The 21,566-nt window shown below is 41.7% G+C and overlaps 2 protein-coding genes across 13 annotated transcripts in view; one reads left to right on the forward strand and one right to left on the reverse strand.

Moving 5' to 3' along the window:
* ankrd13a (ankyrin repeat domain 13A) lies at nucleotides 1-8,824 on the reverse strand. 2 transcript variants are annotated; one of them, XM_031856461.1, is made up of 15 exons: nucleotides 8,624-8,824; nucleotides 7,429-7,572; nucleotides 6,449-6,584; nucleotides 5,836-6,115; nucleotides 5,451-5,566; nucleotides 5,154-5,343; nucleotides 4,115-4,181; nucleotides 3,920-4,001; nucleotides 3,766-3,827; nucleotides 3,548-3,678; nucleotides 3,256-3,413; nucleotides 2,971-3,102; nucleotides 2,713-2,873; nucleotides 2,528-2,592; nucleotides 1-2,352 (listed from the first exon to the last, which is right to left on the reverse strand). In XM_031856461.1, the coding sequence occupies exons 2-15, from the start codon at nucleotides 7,534-7,536 to the stop codon at nucleotides 2,154-2,156; spliced, it is 1,887 nt and encodes a 628-aa protein (XP_031712321.1). In that variant the 5' UTR covers nucleotides 7,537-7,572; nucleotides 8,624-8,824; the 3' UTR covers nucleotides 1-2,153. The 2 variants fall into 2 exon arrangements, with proteins under 2 accessions (XP_031712321.1, XP_031712322.1); XM_031856462.1 differs by lacking the exon at nucleotides 8,624-8,824 and having other exon boundaries at nucleotides 2-2,352; nucleotides 5,451-5,594; nucleotides 5,836-5,881; nucleotides 5,991-6,115; nucleotides 7,429-7,958.
* Nucleotides 8,691-21,566, forward strand: part of git2a (G protein-coupled receptor kinase interacting ArfGAP 2a) — a 15,087-nt gene continuing 2,211 nt past the window's right edge. Inside the window, exons 1-19 of one of the 11 annotated variants that reach the window (XM_031856448.1) lie at nucleotides 8,691-9,279; nucleotides 12,088-12,221; nucleotides 12,574-12,686; nucleotides 12,841-12,946; nucleotides 13,052-13,138; nucleotides 13,234-13,364; nucleotides 13,544-13,638; nucleotides 13,988-14,033; nucleotides 14,396-14,401; nucleotides 14,488-14,536; nucleotides 14,624-14,696; nucleotides 15,429-15,526; nucleotides 15,637-15,748; nucleotides 15,847-15,989; nucleotides 16,089-16,238; nucleotides 17,981-18,229; nucleotides 19,139-19,228; nucleotides 20,765-20,847; nucleotides 20,993-21,184. In XM_031856448.1, coding sequence (XP_031712308.1) covers nucleotides 9,228-9,279; nucleotides 12,088-12,221; nucleotides 12,574-12,686; nucleotides 12,841-12,946; nucleotides 13,052-13,138; nucleotides 13,234-13,364; nucleotides 13,544-13,638; nucleotides 13,988-14,033; nucleotides 14,396-14,401; nucleotides 14,488-14,536; nucleotides 14,624-14,696; nucleotides 15,429-15,526; nucleotides 15,637-15,748; nucleotides 15,847-15,989; nucleotides 16,089-16,238; nucleotides 17,981-18,229; nucleotides 19,139-19,228; nucleotides 20,765-20,847; nucleotides 20,993-21,184 — 2,009 coding nt within the window. In that variant the 5' untranslated portion in view covers nucleotides 8,691-9,227. Of the gene's footprint in view, nucleotides 9,280-12,087; nucleotides 12,222-12,573; nucleotides 12,687-12,840; nucleotides 12,947-13,051; nucleotides 13,139-13,233; nucleotides 13,365-13,543; nucleotides 13,639-13,987; nucleotides 14,034-14,395; nucleotides 14,402-14,484; nucleotides 14,537-14,623; nucleotides 14,697-15,428; nucleotides 15,527-15,636; nucleotides 15,749-15,846; nucleotides 15,990-16,088; nucleotides 16,239-17,980; nucleotides 18,230-19,138; nucleotides 19,229-20,764; nucleotides 20,848-20,992; nucleotides 21,185-21,566 lie in introns of all 11 variants that reach the window. The other 10 variants (XM_031856447.1, XM_031856451.1, XM_031856450.1 and 7 more) reach the window with 10 other exon arrangements.

Here is a 21,566-nt window from a genome sequence, read left to right on the forward strand (position 1 = left end):
AAAGGAAATATAGTACTAATAAAGGTGGAGTCATTTATTATTTATACAAAGAAATAACTATTTTCCCTTGAAATAAAACTATTAATCTTGTATATCATCATTTTGTTCAGGGTTGATTAGTCAGATGAAGGCGTCCATTTCCTTCTTTGTACTTGATTTTGTGATAAAGAAGCTCGACAAATAGCTGTTGATCAAACAAACAAAAATAATACACAATAAAATGAAGTAATCCGTATATCAATTTAGAAATCATGTCATTGAAACTGGCTCCCAATCTAAATGATAATTTAGACAACATATATTCTATTTTTTGTTTATCGTTAGTGGAAGGACCGTATTTAGCAGCTATAGCCAAACAAAATCTATTCAACGCAGATGAATCATGTCATGATCATGTTATCCTCAAGAGGTCAACACTGGACCTGACAATAAATATAGAAACCCAACTAATTACAGTAGAAAAGCATATACGGTGGTCTCCTTTGTTACCAGCTGTGTTTCTGTAAATAAAACACATTTAGCCTCATGGAAATAAAGTGCTTTTATTTTAGAACATTTTCTTAAAATTTAAAACATTAAAAAAAAAAAACAAGTTTGCAGCTGGAACGGTGCATTACAAAGACCTGCATTAAATTAACCAAAGCTAGCCTTTTTAAAGTCGACGGTTCAGCAGTTTGGAAAATTGAGCGTCGTATAATAATAATAATAATTAGTCCTTCAGCTGCAGCCCGACTGTCAGACACAGCTACACAGAGACCTTGGATAAGTGGTTGGTTGTCAGTGAAAGCAACTATAGTGGTTAATGCGCGTCACTCAGCATCACCCTGGTGTCAATGAAACCTCGTCATCTTCTTTTTAAGTTACAAAATTTAAAAAAAAAATTTGTTCAACAGTTTAGTGGCACCACAATTGTCACCACCTCTTGCCCCCACCAAGCGGTTCCAGATCAAAGTCCCTTGGCACGTGCTGAAGACAATAATCCTAAATATGGCGGACATGCTTGATCTTGAGAGTCTGTGCCGTCTTTTCTTCTGCTCAGAGGTCCAGAGTTGTTTGTGGCTACAAAAAGCGAATAGACTGCCTTTGGAAATCTAAATAATCTCTGCAGCATTAGTTGTGTGACTGCTTTTAAAACTGCATGACGGCTATAAATCCACAGACAGACTGTTCTCGGCTGTTGACTTTTTGAACTGAGGTGCAGTTACTCAGTGACGGTTAACAAAAATAATGAAATCTGAGAAAATGTTCAATAAAAATCAGACCGGGAAAGTTAATTTCCCCCCCCCCCCATCCTCGTTGCAGCAAAGATAGAACGTTACCATGCATTTGATTTACATGTTCTCTCACAGCAGCATGCCTCCGTTTACCCATCTGTAGAGTGTACATTCACAAAGTACAAGACAAATCATTTACTTATGAAACTTTGACTCAATTAACTCAGCTTTCTGAATCAATATTGATATGGTAGATATGCATGAGGGACACCATTTCACACCAAAGAAACATTTCCGTTACATTTAAATTTAATTCCAAAGTAAAATGTGTAAAATTGGAACCCTGAGATTTCTGTTATTCAGTGAGTTCACGGTCCTCAAAAAAGTGACTCTGTAGGAAGACCTCAGAGTGACAACACTCATCTGTCTCTTTAGGTCCACAGCACTATCAGCTTTTTATTGTGTGAGGCTGTTCTAAGCCATCCAAACACCAGGGACTGATGCAGCAGCTGGCATGAAACAACAAACAGTGCTCTGGACCTCAAGCGCCACATTTGAGAGTCAGAACATGAAGTCACCTTGAGTTGTCATTTTGTTCATAGAACCATAACTACACTGATTTGGCCCCACTCTGGATGCTGCTGTGATTCAGATTCGGACAGGAAATGAATAAAAAGTAGAACCGACCTGATATTATCTGAAAGAGTTCTTGAATTGAGCTTGAGGATGGAGACACGCTATGCTGAGATATAAATGTATAAAGGAGTATGCGCTTACCAAAAATAGACAGCGAGATTCTGATATTGCCTGTGCAACACTGATCTGGTACAGAAAGAAACCTGCAGTTGCATAGATGACGACAGCGGTTAGGAAGGAACATTGAGGTGTGGTGGTTTCTTCTGGATAAGTTTGCATTATTATTATTCCCTCTTATTCATTTTACTTCTCAGTCAGTGATAGCTGCAAGATCATCTCCAGCTCTTCCTCCTCCTGCTTCCTCATCCTGTCCTCTTCCTCTTGAGCTCGTGCAGAGAGCTCCATGGCCAGGCGAAGCTCCGATTCGGGGCTTGAGGCGGAGGGGGAGCTGACAGGGCTGGGGGTGTCTCCAAATTCCACTAGCACCCCCTCTGGGATACTCCTAGAATGACAGTGACAGGAGGAAGTGAGATCCAGCTCTGCTCTGTGGCTTTAACTTGACACATACAAGCAGTGGACTGATATACAGTGTCATCCGAATCCCCGTAGGACAAGCAAGTAGCAAGGACTGTTCCTTTTTACCACATGCAACTGTAGTCGCAACCCTATGTTCCTACCTGTCACTCTGGCTACTGGGCATTACATCAGTGAATTCCCCATCACCATGATCCAAAATCCCCTCCTACAATGACACAAACAAACAAACAGGGACAATTAAAAAGGATGCAGCAAACTGCGAGGAGAGCAAGGGAAAAATGACGAGGACAGATTTGCGAGAGAGCCGAGTGACGATTGTTCGGACCTGGCCCGGCGCAGTGCGAGACTCCAGGAGGCTCTGATGGATGGCGTACTGCAGAAGCTCCTCGTCGTTGTTGGACACGGGTGTGTGTCGGCTGCCTCCTCTGCGATGATAATGGACGGGCACCTCAAACACTGAAGGACAAACCTGGAACTGAGGCAGTGCTGGACGGATGAAAAAAGAAAAGCGGTTTAGGAATCACAGACGTGTGACTATACTAAACATGTAAAGATGTACCGTTTAAACTGGCTGTACTGCTACCTGCAGCTTCCTCCTCTTCTCCTGAGGATGTTGGTGTGGCTGCTGGTGTTGTGTTCGCCTGCTCCTCAGTACTGCATTTATTGACATTATCAAATGTAATTCTGGCATTCAGCACATGAAACAGGGGAATCTCTGCAACATATGAAAAGGACAACAGATTAGAGATAGATAGATAGATAGAGGAAAAAAATAAGATTTCAAAGGTGGGGGGGTGAGACTAAGGGTTAGCGTTACGTGCTTCTTGAAAGTGTAGCTTCTATTAAACTTGATAGTAATGTCACATACCTAATTTAACAGGAAATCCAGGAGGAAACTTCAGGGTTACAAAGTCTCGTAGACGTGCAAAATGGGAACTGGTCCGAGCCATGAGGTCGATAATGGGGGTTACCTGCTCCACCAGAGACAGAGGATGTTCCTCGCTCATCCACAATGTACCTTTGAACCTGGGTGAGACGACAGTAAAGCAAAACGCTGTTGCAATGTGCAAAAAACCGAATTCATTGATAAAAAAAAAAATAACGTACAGCAATGGGGAGGTGAAGTATGATGTCTTTGTGGCCTTGACGTGTTTTCTTACTTCTGTGTTCGAATGCTCAGTTCAATGGGTCGGCCGATGTCTCTGTTCTCCAGGTCAAAGTCAGGATCAAAGTATTCCTCTGGCGTGATGGCAGTGGGATTGGTGGCAGTTGCATACTCAAGAGTCAGGTCCTATAAAGTTGAGCATTCGTATCAAATCAGTAACCAAGTGGGAATAAAACAAAGAACTCTAATGCAGTTACTGAATGAGAGTCTTACCCCTTGTGCACTTATGTGCTGCTCCACAGTTCCAAGCAGAGACTCTAAGATGTTCCTTTCACCTTTGAACAAAAAAGTTTGAATTCAGAACTCTGATTGAGTTTCCGTCAGTTGTAGGTCATATAGTCGTACATGTAGAATCTGTTCCACCTACTTTTTATCCTGGCTTTCTCCTCGTCTGTCAGATGCTCTGTCCTCGTCCTGATGACCACATTCACATTGTTCACACTGAAAACCTGAGGAAACAACCACAATCTTAACTCATAATATCAGAAGTGTGCTCCACAGTTTGAAGTGGTACTCAGTTTTAGTTATAATGAAAAATGAAATGTTTTAAACTCCTGTTAACCTTTGCTTCAAATCCATTGACCATTTCCGTTTTGTCAGCTCTCCAGCCCCACACCCCAGACTTGTTCCTGTAAGAAAAGAAAAGAAACACAGTTTGTGAAAACTAAAGCATCATTACAGGCAAAATCCACTTACGTCCTTCAGTTTGGAATAACTTCCACAACACAGAGAATCCAACAATGCTTTAGATATTTTAAGTAGCTTGTGAATGCATTTAAATCATTTGCAGTGTTGCAGTCCATTGTTACGTTTTGATTTTAGTCAGGATAAGTTCCATAGAGCATCAATTAACTCATTAATCAGTGTCAATAAGAAAGATACGCTCTCATCACAATGGTAACACGTCGACACGTTGAGAAGGAGACACAAAGCTGTAATTAACATTAACGATGACTCAGTTCCATTAAGCCACCGAGCTACTACACGGGCTGTCACAGCTGTGGCACTGAACACCTTTATGGAATGCAGCCATTGCTAACGGGATTGGTTGCACCTGTGTTTGACAAGTCAAAATGAACGGCCGAGTATTCACGGCTCTCTGTTAACAGTCACTTGTGTTTGAAGACGTTATCCAGATTAGCAAAGTTATATGGACACAATGTGTTACCTCAAGATAATGACATGATGTATGACCAACAAGCCCAGTTCAATTTGCTCACATTGTCAATAACTATTGTAAGTTGTTAGTTTGTAGGGTTACACAGGGTCAGACAACCTCTGAGTGAATACACCAGTGTAAATAATCCATACTAGACAAATAGCTGCCAGAATGATATGGAAATATCATATGGACATCAGTCATCATTTCCCTTTATGCCTCTTGGCATGTAGGGCAGCAATGGACATCAGTGCAAAACGATAAATAATAAGCAAAGTGGCATCACCGTTTACACAGTAACCTCACTCAGGGAGCAAGGACATTAAGTGTGCCATGAGATACCAACACTTATTAAAAACTGTCACTTCTTCGTGGCTGGCCAAAGGAAGTTAAATCTGTGCATGTTGTGAGAAAAAGCAGCAGAAGAAGATGCGACTCTTGCCTCTCAAAAGCAATGTCCTTGGTGTCCAAATAGGTGTTGACAATAGGAGTGGTCAACCTTTTGGCAACTTCCTGCTCGGCTGGCTGCATTGACTCTAGCGTGACATCCTCGATTTCTTGGGATATATTGAAGCGTTCAGTTTCCACGACTTTATCGTCGTGGTTCACTTCTATCAACTCTGCACACGAATCTGTAAAAAATACAGGCGGGGATAGACTTGTATCATTTTACAAGAATAGTACAAATGAAAGAAAGAATCCTTTTTTTGTGTAAGAGAGTTAAAGCACACACACACACCATCTCCTCTGAAGATGTAGCTTCTGCACCCTCTGATCCAAGTCATGTTTTCAAAGCCAAGAAGAGTGGCATCCACTCGCAGGCTGGCGCCACTTTTCCAAATGCGACAAACATCACTTGGACAAACCCGGGACAGAAGAGGGACTGTGAAACAACAGCATATGAATGTCCCACACATGAAAAACAACGTCACTCGTAACCAAACACCAAAAGGCAGGTATGCAGTTCTTCTGGGCACAACATTTTAAAACGTGTAGATACTTTGTTATGTATACTGAATGCTGATAGCCAGCCTGTTTGCACTACATCAACAGGTTACTATGCACACACATTCCACTCTACTTTCATGATATACTGTACATCTCCGCATACAAAAAGGACTTACTCCAACTGGTGAATTCCCACTTCATTTCCATGTAGAAGTCTGGAGACTATGGAAGAAAAAAAGATGGACAGAGCAATTATTTCCTTTGCCGGTAATTGTTTCCAGGCACTTGTACGGATGGATGCGGGACAACAGGAAGATGTATAAAGTAAAACCTCTCGGATCTTTGACAGCAGCTCAGGCACTCCTCCCAGGGCAGTGGAGGCTTTGAGGTAGTCTCTGCGTTGAAGCACTAACTGAACCATCTCTGGATCTCCGGTGCTCACTGCCTCCTGCAGCACTACACATAGACAGACAATTATGAACGAACAAACCACTAAACCTTTTAAGCACAGCATCTGTTCATTAGGAGTAACAACCATCCATTAGAAAACCTCGACAATGACGGCATTGACCAAGGAGAAAGTGTTCCACTGCAGTCAGAAGGATGGACTTTTTATTTTTTACCAGAAACCCCATTAACAGCAGATGATATGTAGATTAATGTGAGAAGGGCTCTAAGTGATAAAACAACCCACAAATTCTCAAAAAGCATTTCTGCGAGACAAGTGAAGGAAACATTCATAGCATCACAGCATTCGGTATTTGTTCTGCAGCCATTTTTACGACTAACCTGTCCAGTTCATGCAGTTTTCTTTAGTCACTTCAGCACCGTGTCTCAGAAGGACTCTCACTGACTCCAGGTGCCCGAGCGACACAGCCAGGTGCAGAGGTGTCCGACCTCTGGGGTCCACAGCCTCAATCTCATTCTGTGAAAGCCAAGGAGAGACCCACACATTAGTTCCCCCTGCACCTTCATTTGTGTTATAAGAGCATGTTATGCTGGCCTTGTAATATTACTTCCCTTGTAAGTGAGGGCCTTTATATTATATACACTCATAGAGTCATAGTTTTACACCTTTAATTTAAATCATCACTGGTAATGATGTAGACTACAGTAGGCAGCACACGGACAACACTGAGCATCATGTCCAGTCCTCAAATGAGTCATGCTACTGAGGTAAATGTGTTATTGATCAGCATTGCTACAGGCAGTCACAAACATAATGACCGGTTTATACTACCACAATACACAATATTACCTGTGACGGGTTACTGAGAGTGAAAACACAATGAGATTAGAGATGCTGAGATAACTTGCTAGATTAGTCAGCTGTTTGACAGGAATGACTCTGACAAGACATAATCACCACTCTTTAGAATAATAACAGCACAATTCATATTTTGTATGTTGTCTGATAATACACCACAAATGTATACATCTACTTGGTAAAGCATTTCTTATCATATCTAGTCAGATTATAAACTGTGTTTGTTTGAGTAATCCAAGGAATTGAGTTAGAAACCTAAATTAACAATCTGTACTGGATTACATATTTTTTAAAGCAAACTTCCAAACCTGTTGATCGGTGAGTAGCTATGTCCTCGAAGACATTTCAGACATTGTCTGTGTGTGGTACTGGTACACACAGAGGAACATCTGTCAACACGACTGGCCTACTTTTACTGGATGATTTAACAGCTCACTCCTGGCTTCAATTAGATAGCAAGCATCGGTGCAAATGTTTGAAGCACACTCAGTCTTTTACCAACCTGTGGTAACGTTACTTGTTCTTCCAGCGTCCGGTAGTCATTCCCCCACACTGCGGAATGGAGGGGGAACTTCCCTCGGATGTCTTCGCTAACATTAGCCGTGGACATCTTCTTCTTTACGGATCCGCTCAGTGCAACGTTAGCCTAACAATCACAGCCATGGGTCAAACTGAGATAGCTAGCTACACGCTACTTAAAACTGTACCATACATATGACCTACGCCCTTAATATTTGACAATAACAACGTCGAGATATCGAAACCAGTGTCCAACTTTTCACCAAGAGTTCGTCAAAATAAAACTTTTGAACGAGGAAGTAGGACCAGAAACAACCCAGTAGTGACAGGGGTGTCCTATATAGAGATAGACGACAATCTACTTAATACAATCTAATTAAGATCGCCTACCGTGCCCTTCAAACGGAACTCAATTTATGTGTAATAACAATTAAGTCCGTGCAAAATAAATACACGACAGAAACATGATTTGTAAATAAAACCATCGCCTTTAGAAAAAAAGGGAATCGTCAGTTCCAGTTGGACGGAACCATTCAACGTGCCCGCATGGGGGTTTTCAAACATCCAACCAAAAGTATAATTCCTGTATAAGCATGATTCCGTGTCCCACTTTTATACATTCAATACCTTACATAAATAAATTATAACGCAATATTTCTTACAAACAAAACAATAATTGTAAATGTTGTATCAAGACAATACATTGGCTGTGGCTTATAATGTTGAAATGAGATCGCCGCTTTTACGTTTCGGGGAGGGACTTGAGAGGTTGAACTTCTGAGACTTTACCGCCAGAGTACCGCGGTGTGGTAGCTACATTACGACACTTAGTAGTTCCAGTTGGACTATATTAATAACAGGTTATATAATATGACCAGTTGCAGTTTGCTCTATTAATGTATACTTACCCAGTGCCTGTTGCTGTTCTACGGATACATAGTTTATAACCATGCACTGTAGGTCCGTGGATTCACTCTGCCTCGAGGCTGAGCGAAGTTGTGTAATACGGTTGATTTATTGTTTCCTCGTAATTTTAAGTACACGAACTGTAGTAATATTGATGAGCGAATGGTGTTTTAATAAATGACCGCTGGTGGATGGACATCCAGTTGTCGTCTGCCCATTATTAGTGTTAAAACATTTGTACCGTGTCAGGAAGGTGCATGGATCAAACTCACCTAGTTAATTTAGTGACAAAGCCCTCAGTAACGTCTATCAGGTTGTGGTCCGCGCAGACTCACAGCAAACTCAACCAAACAAACTACGCGTTTGCCTTTGAATTGTATTCTAATTGTGTCTGTAAAAATCAGGAATGCGATTGGAATTTGCTCATTCAAGCGAAAGAGACAAGGAGGCGTGTATATCAGTGGAGCTGGGAGAAGTTTATTTCCTGAAAGGCCCTCCTCTGGGCACAGTACACGCAATCCGATAGGTCACAGCTGCCACTGGGACTGCTGTAGCTCTGATGTCTACCAGAGACTGAAGAGTACACTGACAAACGGGCACAGGGCTAGTTAGCTAATGAGGTGCTAAGTCAGCTAACGTGCAGACAAGCAACACTGCACCTTTCTATTGTGGGGTAACGTTATAATGGTTGTAACGCAAAGCCAAAACGAAAAGGCTAGCAACAGTTAAATGAAGAAGCAGGTCGTTATTGAGGTTGTTTTTAATTAGCCAGGTCTAGCTAACGCGGAAGGCGTCCCCACAGTAATCAATGGTTAGCCTAACGAAACGGACATAGTTCTCTGCTCGTGTTAAAAGGCACTTCTTCCTGAATAAAGGATGTCTAAACGCCTGCGAAACACTGAGCTCTGCGCTGATTGCAATGTTCCAGGTGAGCAAATTCACAATATCCATGCAGTTTATAGTCGTTATCCGTTAGTTATTCACTGCCGTCTGGTCCATTAAGTAACGGTAAGCCAAATGCTTGCAATTTAAATCAGATTATCAGTGCTGGCCCATGCTGCTCTCTTCTTTACAGTGAGTTAGATTACTTTTGTTTTGGCAGGGCAAGTTGTTAGTGGTGTTGACTGGCCACTAACGGTATAGCTCCCTGGTTGAGGATGCAATTAGACCTGAAGCAGCTGTCGTTTTTAACCGTTTCCACCCGGTGTTACTTGCTTTAAATATAATCATGCATCCATTCTGAAATCTCATCCTAGATCAGCATGAATCTGCCCTGTAAGCTCTCACTAGGACTGCATCGTTCATATAAAGTTAGTGGGTAGTGGTGTGCTTTTTGTGCAGCACATCGAGGTATTGCTAGTAAAAGAGGAGCCTATCCCATATTGACAATGTGTGACTGAATGTAAGCACTTGTGTTGAAGAGGAATGACTGAATGAAAGGACTCTTAATGGTTTGTGTTTTTTCACCACTGAACTTTGAAGAAATGTCTTGGGGTGGGGGGCAAAAAAGTATATTGCAAAACATTCAAATTTTACATTATAAATAGTGAAAAATGTTTGTCAGGTCACTGCACTCTGCTATTTGAAGGCTAGTGATTGGAGGGTAATACCAGCCTGTTTTAACATATTTCTTAGTTTGATAATGTTAATGGTAAATAGTATTGGGGATGAGAGAGAAATTAGTTTACAGTTTTACAATCAAATGTTTCCGTGAAAGCCGAACAAGTTTTAGACTAGTTGTATTGTGTGTAAGGTACTTTCAGGAGTCCTATTTGTATAGAAATGACGTGATGTTTTTCTGCAGACACAGGAAGCAAAACAGGATGCTGACTGCAGGCTTTCAGTGCAGAAGATATTTGTTTTTTTCTATTGTGGCACCACAATATACAGTACATGTGATGCACTGTAAGAGGAGAACATGAATTGTTTTAAGAAATGGGCAACCGATATAAAAAAAGTTACGCTGTCTTTTTCTCCTATTTCACAATAGAAATTAAGAGAAACATCAACAAGAATGCTAAATATTCAGTAATACTCAAGTTTCAGTACCTCGTCTCATCACGTTGAGACTAGTCAAAGCCCTCAGGTCTCCTCAGCAGCTGGCCTGGGTTGCCCTTCCATACGACTGTTACCAGTTGTTGGCTTTGAATATTTTTAGAGTTTCAAGATGTGGTATTAAATTTAGCAACACTTGTTGAGGAAAGGGTAAAAGAAGCATGTCAGCACCAACTCTCAGGTCTTGGTGGAGAGAAAGGAGGAGACTCTAAACACTGGGGAGCAGAATTTGACCAGCAACCCCTGCAGCTGTTCCTCTTACGCCTCAGCTGCTGCTGAGGCACTTACAGTCTTCGCTGTCCTGTCACGGTGCAAGCCACCCAATCTGCTTAACAGTTTCTCGGCTATCGGGAGTGTCGTATGATTTACAGTATTTTTGGTCTTGAGATGTTCACTGTCTGAAGCGTGTCTGCGTAAACAGCAGACGGCACAACTCTGTGACATTGGTATTAGATAAAGTCTGCTAAATAGGTCGAGGTTAAGTCAACATTTCTTTTGTGTCACAGAGGAAGAGTGCACTTATACTCTATGCGTTTCCTGAATATGCAGCACCAACATTATTGAAAGCATTCTCTGTTGGTTTTTTGCAATGTTTTTGAATGAGGAAGTTGCTCTATTACTCAACATTAAGGTTGAGGTGCTTCAGCCTAGAACTGCTAGTCCTCTCGTCCTCACTTCCTTGTTACACAATGCATGCTTCACCTAAATCTGGGGTCGAAAAGCTTTTATTTCTTCCTTCTAGTTAGAGTGTAATTGTGGCTGCATGTTTACTATATTTGTGCCCTATGTTGTTGTGTTAACTGTTCATGTTACATAGAAATAATACTTCCAGTTGTTTGAGATTGGCACAAAATAAAAACACTCATTAAAAAAAGACCAAAACCAACAAGTTTCAGTTCTCAGAACTTTCTGCTTCTCCTTCCACATTTAATCTTAAAGAAGATGGAAATTTACAAAAAAGGGTCAAAATATGAAGTTTCATTATTAAAAAGTAATTTCCTGAGCAGCTGGACACTAGTTTTCAGCAAATGTTATATAAGCAGATGTAAATAAGCTATTGGTTGGGGACTATTTTAAGCCAAAGGATTAATACACATTTGATTCTCTTCTGAGTATTTCTGGCAGCAAGACAGTTTATGTGGGATGGACTACAATACCCAAGTTCATCTAATCATGGTACACCTAGTACATCGGTGTGGCTCACTGACGTGTGGAGGTCTATGGCACAGAACAATAAACTGTATCACAATCAGCCACACAATGCTTTTTAATATTAAGTGTGGGTTTTATTCTTTTTCTGGGATTTGTTGACAAAAGTAGAACGCCGCTATTATCCTTTAAGCACCTGTTTGTTAGAGTTCTGACACCATAAGTAAGAGTTTATTCCAGTGCAGTCAGTGAGGAACTTAAAAAGGAGAAGTGGGGTGCTACGACCTAGCATGCCGTTTCTTTGAATAATGGTCCTGAACGTGAAGAGAGGAGGACATGACGTGATACATTTCTAACTCATCTTAGACCACCTAAAAACACAGCTAGAGCAAATCCAACCAACGAGAGCCGGGTGATACAATATTCTACAATTAGCTACACCTGAAATGACATCCTTAATCAGTTATGATTCATCAATTGGATAACTGCAAGTGTCATGATTTTAACTCTGTGGTTGTCTCTTCCCTCTCAGAACCTCGCTGGGCCTCCGTCAACAGGGGTGTGTTGATTTGCGACGAGTGCTGCAGTGTTCATCGAAGTCTGGGTCGACACAGCTCCCAAGTCCGTCACCTGACGCACACACCATGGCCTGCTACGCAGCTACAGGTAAGAATCCCAAGAGGAAAACATCTGTGTTAGTATTCGCCTGCGTGAAGCTACTTTTCTTAATGCTTTCAGCCGTCAAGTTGTCTTTTTAGAAAATATTCTATGTGTTTAAGGCTGAATTGTCTATCCCAAAAATGTCTTGAGATCACGTTACCCTTGCACACAATCACTATACTGCAGTTTTGAGGCCTCGGTCTTTGCTCGAGATAAATCGGTTGACAACAGTTGTATTGATTTTGTCCAAATATAGAAAGTGTTTGTTCAAGAAGGGAACTGTTTAACACCAGTCAGCATTCTGAAGTTTCACATCAATGGGACACATTTCACAGGTTTCTTTTACATTTCATCCTAGATGGTTCAGACATTATACAGCAATGGTGCAAATTCAATATGGGAGCACTCTCTTCTGGACCCTGCAGCTGTGATGAGTGGAAAACGCAAGGCCAACCCTCAGGACAAACTTCAGTGAGTCAGCATTCTTTAAAAATGTTTAACACAGGTGTTGATTTAAGAAACGCAAAGAGGACTTGTTGAACTTCCAAGTTTAGTATGTGCCACTGACTCATTAGTTGCTTCCTATTTTCTGTTTGAACCTTTATGTTCCGTGGTGTCCCAAAAGTCCAAACAAATCAGAGTTTATTAAAGCCAAATATCAAATGCTGGCGTTTGTCCATCGCATGCCTTGCCGGGAGGACGACAGCTCGACAGCCAAGGATTTAAGCAAGGTGAGGAGAATGTGATGGAGAGGAAACTGAAACACGTTTTTGTACAAAGCTTTATTCTTAAGCTTTTATCAATTCATTGGAATTGGCTGTTTTTTTTTTTTCCAGCAACTTCATTCAAGTGTACGCACCGGGAATCTCGAGACTTGTTTGCGGTTGCTATCTCTGGGAGCACAAGCAAATTTTTTTCACCCAGTAAGATTCGTCTGCTTTATTTAAACCAGCGTTTTCATCTTTGCATTTACTCTTCTGTTGATTTGAGATCATAATGGTTTGTCCTGTGCCTCTAGGAAAAAGGAAACACTCCCTTGCATGTAGCTGCAAAGGCAGGACAAGTGTCTCAGGCTGAACTGCTAACTGTTTATGGAGCGGATCCTGGAGCCCCCGACAGCAACGGCAAAACTCCCATTGACTATGCAAGGTCAGCTATTTTAAATTATTTGAAACACTTTTATTTTGTATCTATTTGTTTAACGTTAACCAGGAAAAAAACCCTTTCACAAGGAGGGTCCTTTATAATTCAAACACAAGATATTATGGGTCTGTAATTTCACGTTTTGACGTATTATGTAATGATTCTTTAAACATGTGCCTTTGTAGGGAAGCTGGCCACCTTGACTTGGCAGATAGATTGGTGGAAATTCAGTACGAACTAACTGATCGACTGGCGTTCTACCTGTGTGGGAGAAAGCCAGGTATGCATTGAGGGAGAGATCTGTTATTGAAATGACTAAAAAGATGAGGGTCAAAGAACATGTGCATGTTTGGTTGGAGTGAAAGACATTTTTGACTTGGCACTACGATGAGTGAATGTTTCAGCTCGGACACTTTTCTGTGATTGACAGAATATATGATGCGTGAGGATGAATCTCACCCATGTGGTACTCCCAGCAGATAAAAACAAGCGCTCATTGTTTTTGATTCACTTAGTGAATACTGATTATATACTATGTTTAAATCATGCTAAATATAAAACGTTAGTTTCCCATAAGTATCGATGACGTCGTTGGCAGTCATCCAGAACATACTTGTTGTTCCTTTCAGATCATAAAAACAGCCAGCACTTCATTGTTCCACAAATGGCCGACAGGTAAGAAAAGGCCAGCAGTAAGTCGACATGATGCATGTTAATATTAAGATATTTGTCTGTTAATTAACGTGTGTCTAAGTTAACGTGATTCCAGCCAACAAAGTGAGCAGCTGTGGCAGTTGTTTATGGTTGTGTTTTTGCTCTGAGGCCTGTTCTGACACGCAGTTGAGAAGGCTGCAGCATCTACTATCAGTGTTTAAGGAAACCGACCCAGTGAAGTAGCTGTCGGTCCCAAATAATGTTATTATTCGTATTAACGTTTAAATAAGCAGAACATCCACTGTAAAACAACTAGTGTGCCTTTTTTTACAATTGAAATGACACATTTGATCTCTTTTTATTGCTCTCTTTTGATGGATAAGGAACATGTAAGTATTACTCAGGAGGAGTGAGTTATGTTGACCTAACAGTTCACCAGCATGTGTTTATGAAAGTTATGCTCTGTTTGTAGCAGTTTAGATTTATCAGAACTGGCCAAGGCAGCAAAGAAGAAACTGCAGTCTGTAAGTGTTTTTTGCAGAGTTTCACTGAGGTTTCTTTTCTCTCCTTACTGAAGTCTAACTAAGTGTCATTCACTTATTTTCATGCAGCTCAGTAATCATCTATTTGAGGAGCTGGCCATGGATGTGTACGATGAGGTGGACAGACGAGAGACTGATGCAGGTAAAGTATAATCTGTTATCTGTGTCTGTCGCAGGACTGTAATAAGACAATTGTAATGATTACAATTGTAACTGCCCGCCTGCCTGTGCACTCACTTCCTGTCACCGGAGTCTTCCGGAGGAATGTGTAGTGTTTATCTATTTTTATATACAATAATGCTTTGTAAATAATAACTATTATTGAAAACAAATATAAAATAGTTTATTGTAATTTGAATCCTATATTATACAACTGCAGAATTGGAGAAAATGCAATAACTAATTGTTTTGAGTGTGCTCTTGATGATGCGTAGATTCTGTTCTTGTTTGAGAACAAATCCCAAGAAAAAAAAATTGTGAAATTTAAGGAGAATTTTAGGGTGTGACAAAGCAGCGTTGTTGGACCAGGGAATGCACAGGCTGCTGGTTGGCTGTGGGTTACATGTTCATGTGGGGTCCAAATGCTCTTTGCTGACGCCCAGAAATGTCCTGAACAGCAAAATAATAATAAATAAGAAAATACAGTCAGAGGGAATGGTCTCTGCTGATAGAGACACCATCACACACTTCTAGTGGGTCACAAGTTATGTTTGAGAGGGATATTTTTGTGGATCAGTCTATATATTTTGTTTTAGGAAATTGTTACATCTTATACCTTTTTAAGAACGGTTGGTGAATGAGGCCCACTGATACTTGATACCCTCAGCTGTACTCCCACCTCTAGTCAGCCTCATTCTTATCCTCTTCTGTGTAGTGTGGTTGGCTACACAGAATCACAGCACTCTGGTGACAGAGACGACTGTGGTGCCTTTCCTTCCTGTGAATCCAGAGTATTCATCAACACGAAACCAGGCGAGTCCGCTTTACAGCTCCCCTGCACATGTTGTATTGTTTCCCACCGCACACATTTCATTTGAAGGTAGATTGTGTATCGCTGATGCGACTTTGTTTTTCTTATTTAGGGAAGACAGAAGCTGGCAAGATTCAATGCGCACGAGTTTGCAACTCTTGTGATTGACATATTAAGTGATGCTAAGCGCAGACAACAAGGGAATTCGATAGCCAGTCCCAAAGGTCAGCATCTTATTGTTACGTCACTCCAAGATCTTACTGACACTGAAGTGTAGCACAGATTCAAACCAACGATTCCACTCGGTGTCCCTTCATTCCAGACAATGTTGAATTTATCCTGAAGAGTGTGGCTGTCAGGCATTGCAGTGACAGCCAGGAAAATGACCAGCCTGACTACGATAGTGTGGCGTCTGATGAGGACACGGATCACGAGCTCCCCTCAAGCCACGGAGACAGGACAAAGGTATCGTGGCATCACTCAAATCTGAACCCTGAAAGACTCACTCTCTCTCTCACTGCAGGTGCCTTTACCGCTTTGTTTTCAACCCCTCTATCCCAACAGAGCCTGGACTCTGACCTCTCCGATGGAGCCATTACTATGCATGAATACATGGAGGTGAAAACCGCGCTCTCCGCCTCTGAAGCCAAGATCCAGCACCTTATGAAAGCCAACAACAACCTGAGTGATGAGCTGAGGCTGATGCAGAAAAAGGTATCCACCGTGCTCCACCAATAAGATCACTAACACCAGGGGGCCGGACTGAGGGGGGGCCACAGTGGTCAGCAGAGCTCTTCTCCAGCTCTCGGGTATGGGAGCCGAGCTATCTGAATAGGAATTCTGTGTTGCAAGATAAGGCTGCTGTGACGCCCTGCTGGTCCACCCTCTGTTTTGGCCAGCATGTTCGATTTCAGAGCTTGAATGTAAACTGGAGATTTTCTTTGTTTTGTTTTTTCTTTTTGTTTCTGGATTTGAGAAGAAGAAATGCACCTTTGCTCTAGTTAATAACCGTTTACCATTAGCCCTCCTTTTTGTAATAAATCTGTACAGTCTAATGTTACTAACAAGCATGTTTTAAGAAGAAGCATGACTTAATTGACAGTGGTTTTTAATACCTTCATAGTAACTAACTACGTTTGTATGTGTGTGCCTTGCTTCATCACATATACTGTGTTTTCTCTGTAGAATGTTTTTGGATGATTTCCAGCTGTTGTTTTTGGTAACAACCTTTTTAGTACATGTAAATCTATTGTTTGATGTGTTGTGCTCACATTTCATAGAAATGTCATAGACGGCATACTGATGACTGCTGATGCAAACCTGAAATATTGTTACTCTGCTGCACCAAACTGCTGATTGATAGACATGACAATGTTACGTTTGAGATTCTGCACAAATGTATGCAATGTGCTTCAACCTAGCAATCTATATCCTGCTGAAACCCAAACTATTTTGAGAATGATCATTTCCAGATGTTTAAGCATGTTATGGCTTTTCATTGTGTTAATTTGAACCCCTGTCAGTGAGGTTAATGTTCTTATTTTAAGCTGGCTGTTGTGAAGGAGCATATGCCGATAATATGTCTCTCTTGGTTGCACACCGAAGGTCTTTGCGACACTGCAGTAGACAAACAGCACTGTAGCGTACTGTGTTGTTTCTGACGATGTGATCTGGCTGCGTGTTAGCTTATAGCTGAACAGATTCACTTAAATGACCACAGTCGGATGAAGATGTGGTGGAGAAAACAGGACAATGTTGCTTGTCATGACATATTGTATATCTTTTAAACTGTAATTGGAATGGCAGCCTTTACCAAACCTAGTCAGCCATTATAACAGAATACAAACCACTCACTCTACTGACCAGGACACCAGATCGTATCCTCTCATGATTCTTGAGTTAATCCATCTGCACTGTGGCTACATCTTTGACTTGAACTGCACCTGTGTTGCTCACCTATGCAACAATCTTTTGCTTGCTTATCACTTGCTTTGCTTTTTTTTTTTTTTTTTTTTGTCATCTTTAGAAAGTACATCTCAAATCAAAAATCATGTCATTCCTATGATTTTTAGGAGGTTGATGGCATACACATACACAAGTTCTTCTTTAAGTCATTATCATCGAAGCAGCTTCAGGTTTTGACGTATCATATATTTTTGTAAGAGCATTATCCAAATATTGACTTTCTATATCATAGTAATAACAAAGTTCTAAGGTTAGATTCTCAAGTTTAATAGTAAAACAAAGATGTGTTTTATTCCTGCCAAATGAAAGCTTTGGCAGAATTAAACGACTAAGAGTGCTGACGATAGTAGACGCAGTATAATAAGAATCTTTTAGGAACAATGGGATAGCAGCTGAAATGTTGTGCTATAAAGATAGAGTAGACCAGAGCAGGGAATACGGCTTGCTTTGCTGAGAGCACCTCTTAGTGTATTGCTGACCGTCTCTTCCAGCTGCGCTCTCTGCAAAGCGAGAACTCCTCTCTCAGACGACACGCCCCCACCAATATCTATCAGATCCCCAGCGGGTCAGACTACCCCGACCCCTCCAGCCCCTCAGCCCTGAAACACCGGCAGTCTGCGCGGGCCAGTCGGCCCATGTCTATGTATGAGACCGGCTCAGGCCTGAAGCCCTATCTCCCTAAAGGGGAAACTCCCTACCCAGAGGAGGGTATCCCCACCCTGCAACCCTTCCCGCCTCATGTAAGTAAGACCTGTTCCCTGCTCTCCTGTGCCATTCCCTCTCCACCGCCCTGTTTCCCCTCATGTCTTCACCCTGTCTGCAAACCTTTCTCTCTGCCTTTTCTTTTTAATGGTTCTCCCTACTCATTTGCCACCGGGTAGTTTTTTGCAGCTTCAAAGACGGGAGTCATCAAAACCACAATGTCGTGCATTTAGACACAGCCAGTCACATCTCATCTGGTCCAGATCCATTTTATCTGCATATATCTGCTGTTTACTGGAGTGCTGCTTGTTTGTCAGACAGAACTTAGCTGTAACCGCAAGGAGATGCTGTTATTTTGATAAACGTTGAAGGTTTGTACTGTGTTTTATGTTGATGAAGCATTAAAACTACCATACAAATACTCTGTGTTTTTGTAATGCATGATACTTTCACAAACTCACTTTATCTTCTCATCTGTTTGGATTCTCTCTTTGATTCAAATACGATATTTACACAGTTAAATTTGATCCTGTGAATCATCATTTTCTGGTACTTTTCTGTTGATGGATTAACTCCCGGGCTCTTCAGTCCTATTACTTCCAGCACACAGAAAGTGTTCAGAAAGGAAATAATTATGAGTTTAGTGTAAAAAAATAAGGAGGATAATCTGTAAAAACAACCAACTACATAGCATTGATTTATCTTAAAATCACCCCTCCAAAATAATATCATTTTTTAATCCTTAATGTAATGGTCATGTTCATTGCACAGATATAGTTTTCCACTAAGTCCATTCTCAATATACAATTTACAGTTAAGACGCAACTGGCTTGAAGAGACTATTGGGACATAACGTGATCTAATCTCATTCATCTCACTTTTTAGTTTGTTTCATTTTAGTTTAAGAAATTTGTGTCCTTAAAATGTGATTTGAACCCTGTCTTTAGACGGAAAGGGGCGCTTTTGTGACCACCTCTTCATCCCTCCCCTCATTTCCATCCACCATGTCTTGGTCGAAGGACGAAAGCGCTCAAAAGGTTAAGTACATCCTCACTCGGTCCATGCTTTGTGGGACACAGCAAATCCACTTGGAGCCATTTGAATCTCTTCCTCCTCCCTCACCTCCATCTGTCCTCCATACACTGCTCCTTATCAGCCCTGCTGCATGAGCCGCCCCCTCCACCAGCTGCCCTCACCATCAGATACCTGCCTCCATCAGCATCATCCTCACAGCGCTGTTAAACGACTGGAGTTGTTTGGTTTTGTGAAGGCAAAACCTCCGTCCGACCGCTGAACCTTGAGCAGGAAGTTGCGCTTGTGATGCAGCACCTGCTAATTTGAACGCTTGCTTTCTTTGCTCCACAAACCTGTGCAGCAGATGATGTTGAACAAAGTGTCTTTGTACAAAGTTTGATGGTCGTGTTTGTTTCATTTTTACAAAACAACCTCTTGTCTGTAAAAAAAAATAAAGGAAACAAACTGAGTAAATTAGATTGTTCGATTTCAATTGTAGACCTCTTGAGTTGTTGAACTTGTGTTTTTGATTTCAAACATTCTAACGGTATAAAGAGAAGTCGTGTTTTAACCGTCTTTAACAATTGCTTGGCTGTTTCGCACTGTGAGCCTCCAACAGCATGCGCTCACTTCTTCCAGTAACACTCAACTCCTGGAACACCGTGTTGTTTAACGATCTAAAAAGATTCATCTGAACACGTATGTGCTAATTGCATTTCCTGAGGCGAGCTTATGTTTGCTGCGTTTCACTTTGTTCTGTGTACGTTGAGATTCTTGGACATGGACTGTAAGACGCGTACAGAAGGTCCTGTGCGGCTTGAGTGTACTTGTCAATGCGGCCTGTTTATAAGCTTAGCTTTGAGTCTGAAAGTGAACCTGCATGAAGCTTAGTTCCAGTGAACATCTCGGATGACTGTGAAGCCTGTCTGGTGTGAAGATGAGGCATTCCTATTGTGAGGGATTCAGTTTCATTCATGAACTCATCTGAACCTCGACTTCCCGCTGTAAAACAATGACCCTCTGCATGGGGTCGTCTTCTCTTCAGTTTGGAGGATGAGTAAAGCTTGTGTGTCATGCCTCTGGTGTAATGTTTCCAGCAACATGTTGCTGAACTGGCTTTAGTTTGACTGTTTTGTTAATTGTCACCCTCATGCACATTTGATGATCATAGTCACTGAAGGCTGACGAGCATCAGGTCAATTTCATGCAAGTCAGCATTAGTGATTATGTCATACCGATGTGAGTAAACTAAATGAACTCTGCGCAATGAGTTTTACTAATCCTGTGTTGAATGCTTCGTATTGATTATGTGCTCTTGCTTCACAGCTGTATTGGCTTGTTTCAGTCAGTCATCTGCATCGCTTTTACATGTTTATATTCCAATTTGACATACAACGAACAGCAAGAAGTACCGTTCCAATATATGTCTTTGTTCTTTGTGGACCAGCATTGAAATTGTGATTTCACCAGAACTGTTTCCGGGTTGTATCGGCAGTGACATGGGACGTCTTGCGAGCGTGAGGTACATTATCATGTTTTGTCCCCTCTCTTCCCTCTAGGCCTCGAAGTTAGAGAAGCAAAGCAGCATGCCGGAGAGTGACTATGACAACACATTCAATGACTCTGAGATGGATGATTCGGGGTAAGAGCATCCCCCAAAATGATGGTGAAAGACAATAGGACAGTGTTCTGGCTCCTAAAAATGATCAAAGGGGCTTTTCAAGTAAAATGTGCTGTTTTAGGGTAAAATCAACAAGGGATATTTTTTTCTGAATCTTCCTCTGCAGTATGTGCAGGAGAGGGAGGCTGAGGAGCAGTGGCTGGTTCGGGGAGGGCAGCTCTATCCCAGAGCTGGATGATCTGGAGATGGAGGCAGACCCCACGCTTCCCAGCACAGAGGACGTCATCCGCAAAACGGAGCAGATCACCAAGAACATCCAAGAGCTGTTGCGAGCTGCTCAGGAGAACAAACACGACAGGTCAGAATCAGAAGAGAAAGGGATCTCTATCAGCTTAGGATCTGCTCTGTAGCTTTCATTTCCTTGTTTCCATTTTAAACCCTAAGTTCCTCATACAGTCATCATTATTCTGCTATGTTTAGTTGTGTTTATCTTCTATCATTTCCCCTTTTTGTTTGTTGTCTTCACTTTTCCTCCTTCATTCTACTTCCAATCTGCTTCGCTGTTATGCTGTTGTTTTGGTGTCGCTGTGTTTGGTGCCGCCCCTCACCCCTGCGAGCAGACCATGTGAGCGTGAAGGCGTACGCCGGCTCAGGCACAGCCTGGGATGTTTCAGCACTCTGGTGCCCTGGGTCGAGAAGGCCCCCCCTCCCCTTCAGCCGCTCAGCCTGCGGTCCCCTGA

The sequence above is a fragment of the Anarrhichthys ocellatus genome, unplaced genomic scaffold (assembly GCF_004355925.1).
Source record: "Anarrhichthys ocellatus isolate YVR2014 unplaced genomic scaffold, GSC_Weel_1.0 scaffold17, whole genome shotgun sequence".
Taxonomy (NCBI): Eukaryota; Metazoa; Chordata; class Actinopteri; order Perciformes; family Anarhichadidae; genus Anarrhichthys; species Anarrhichthys ocellatus.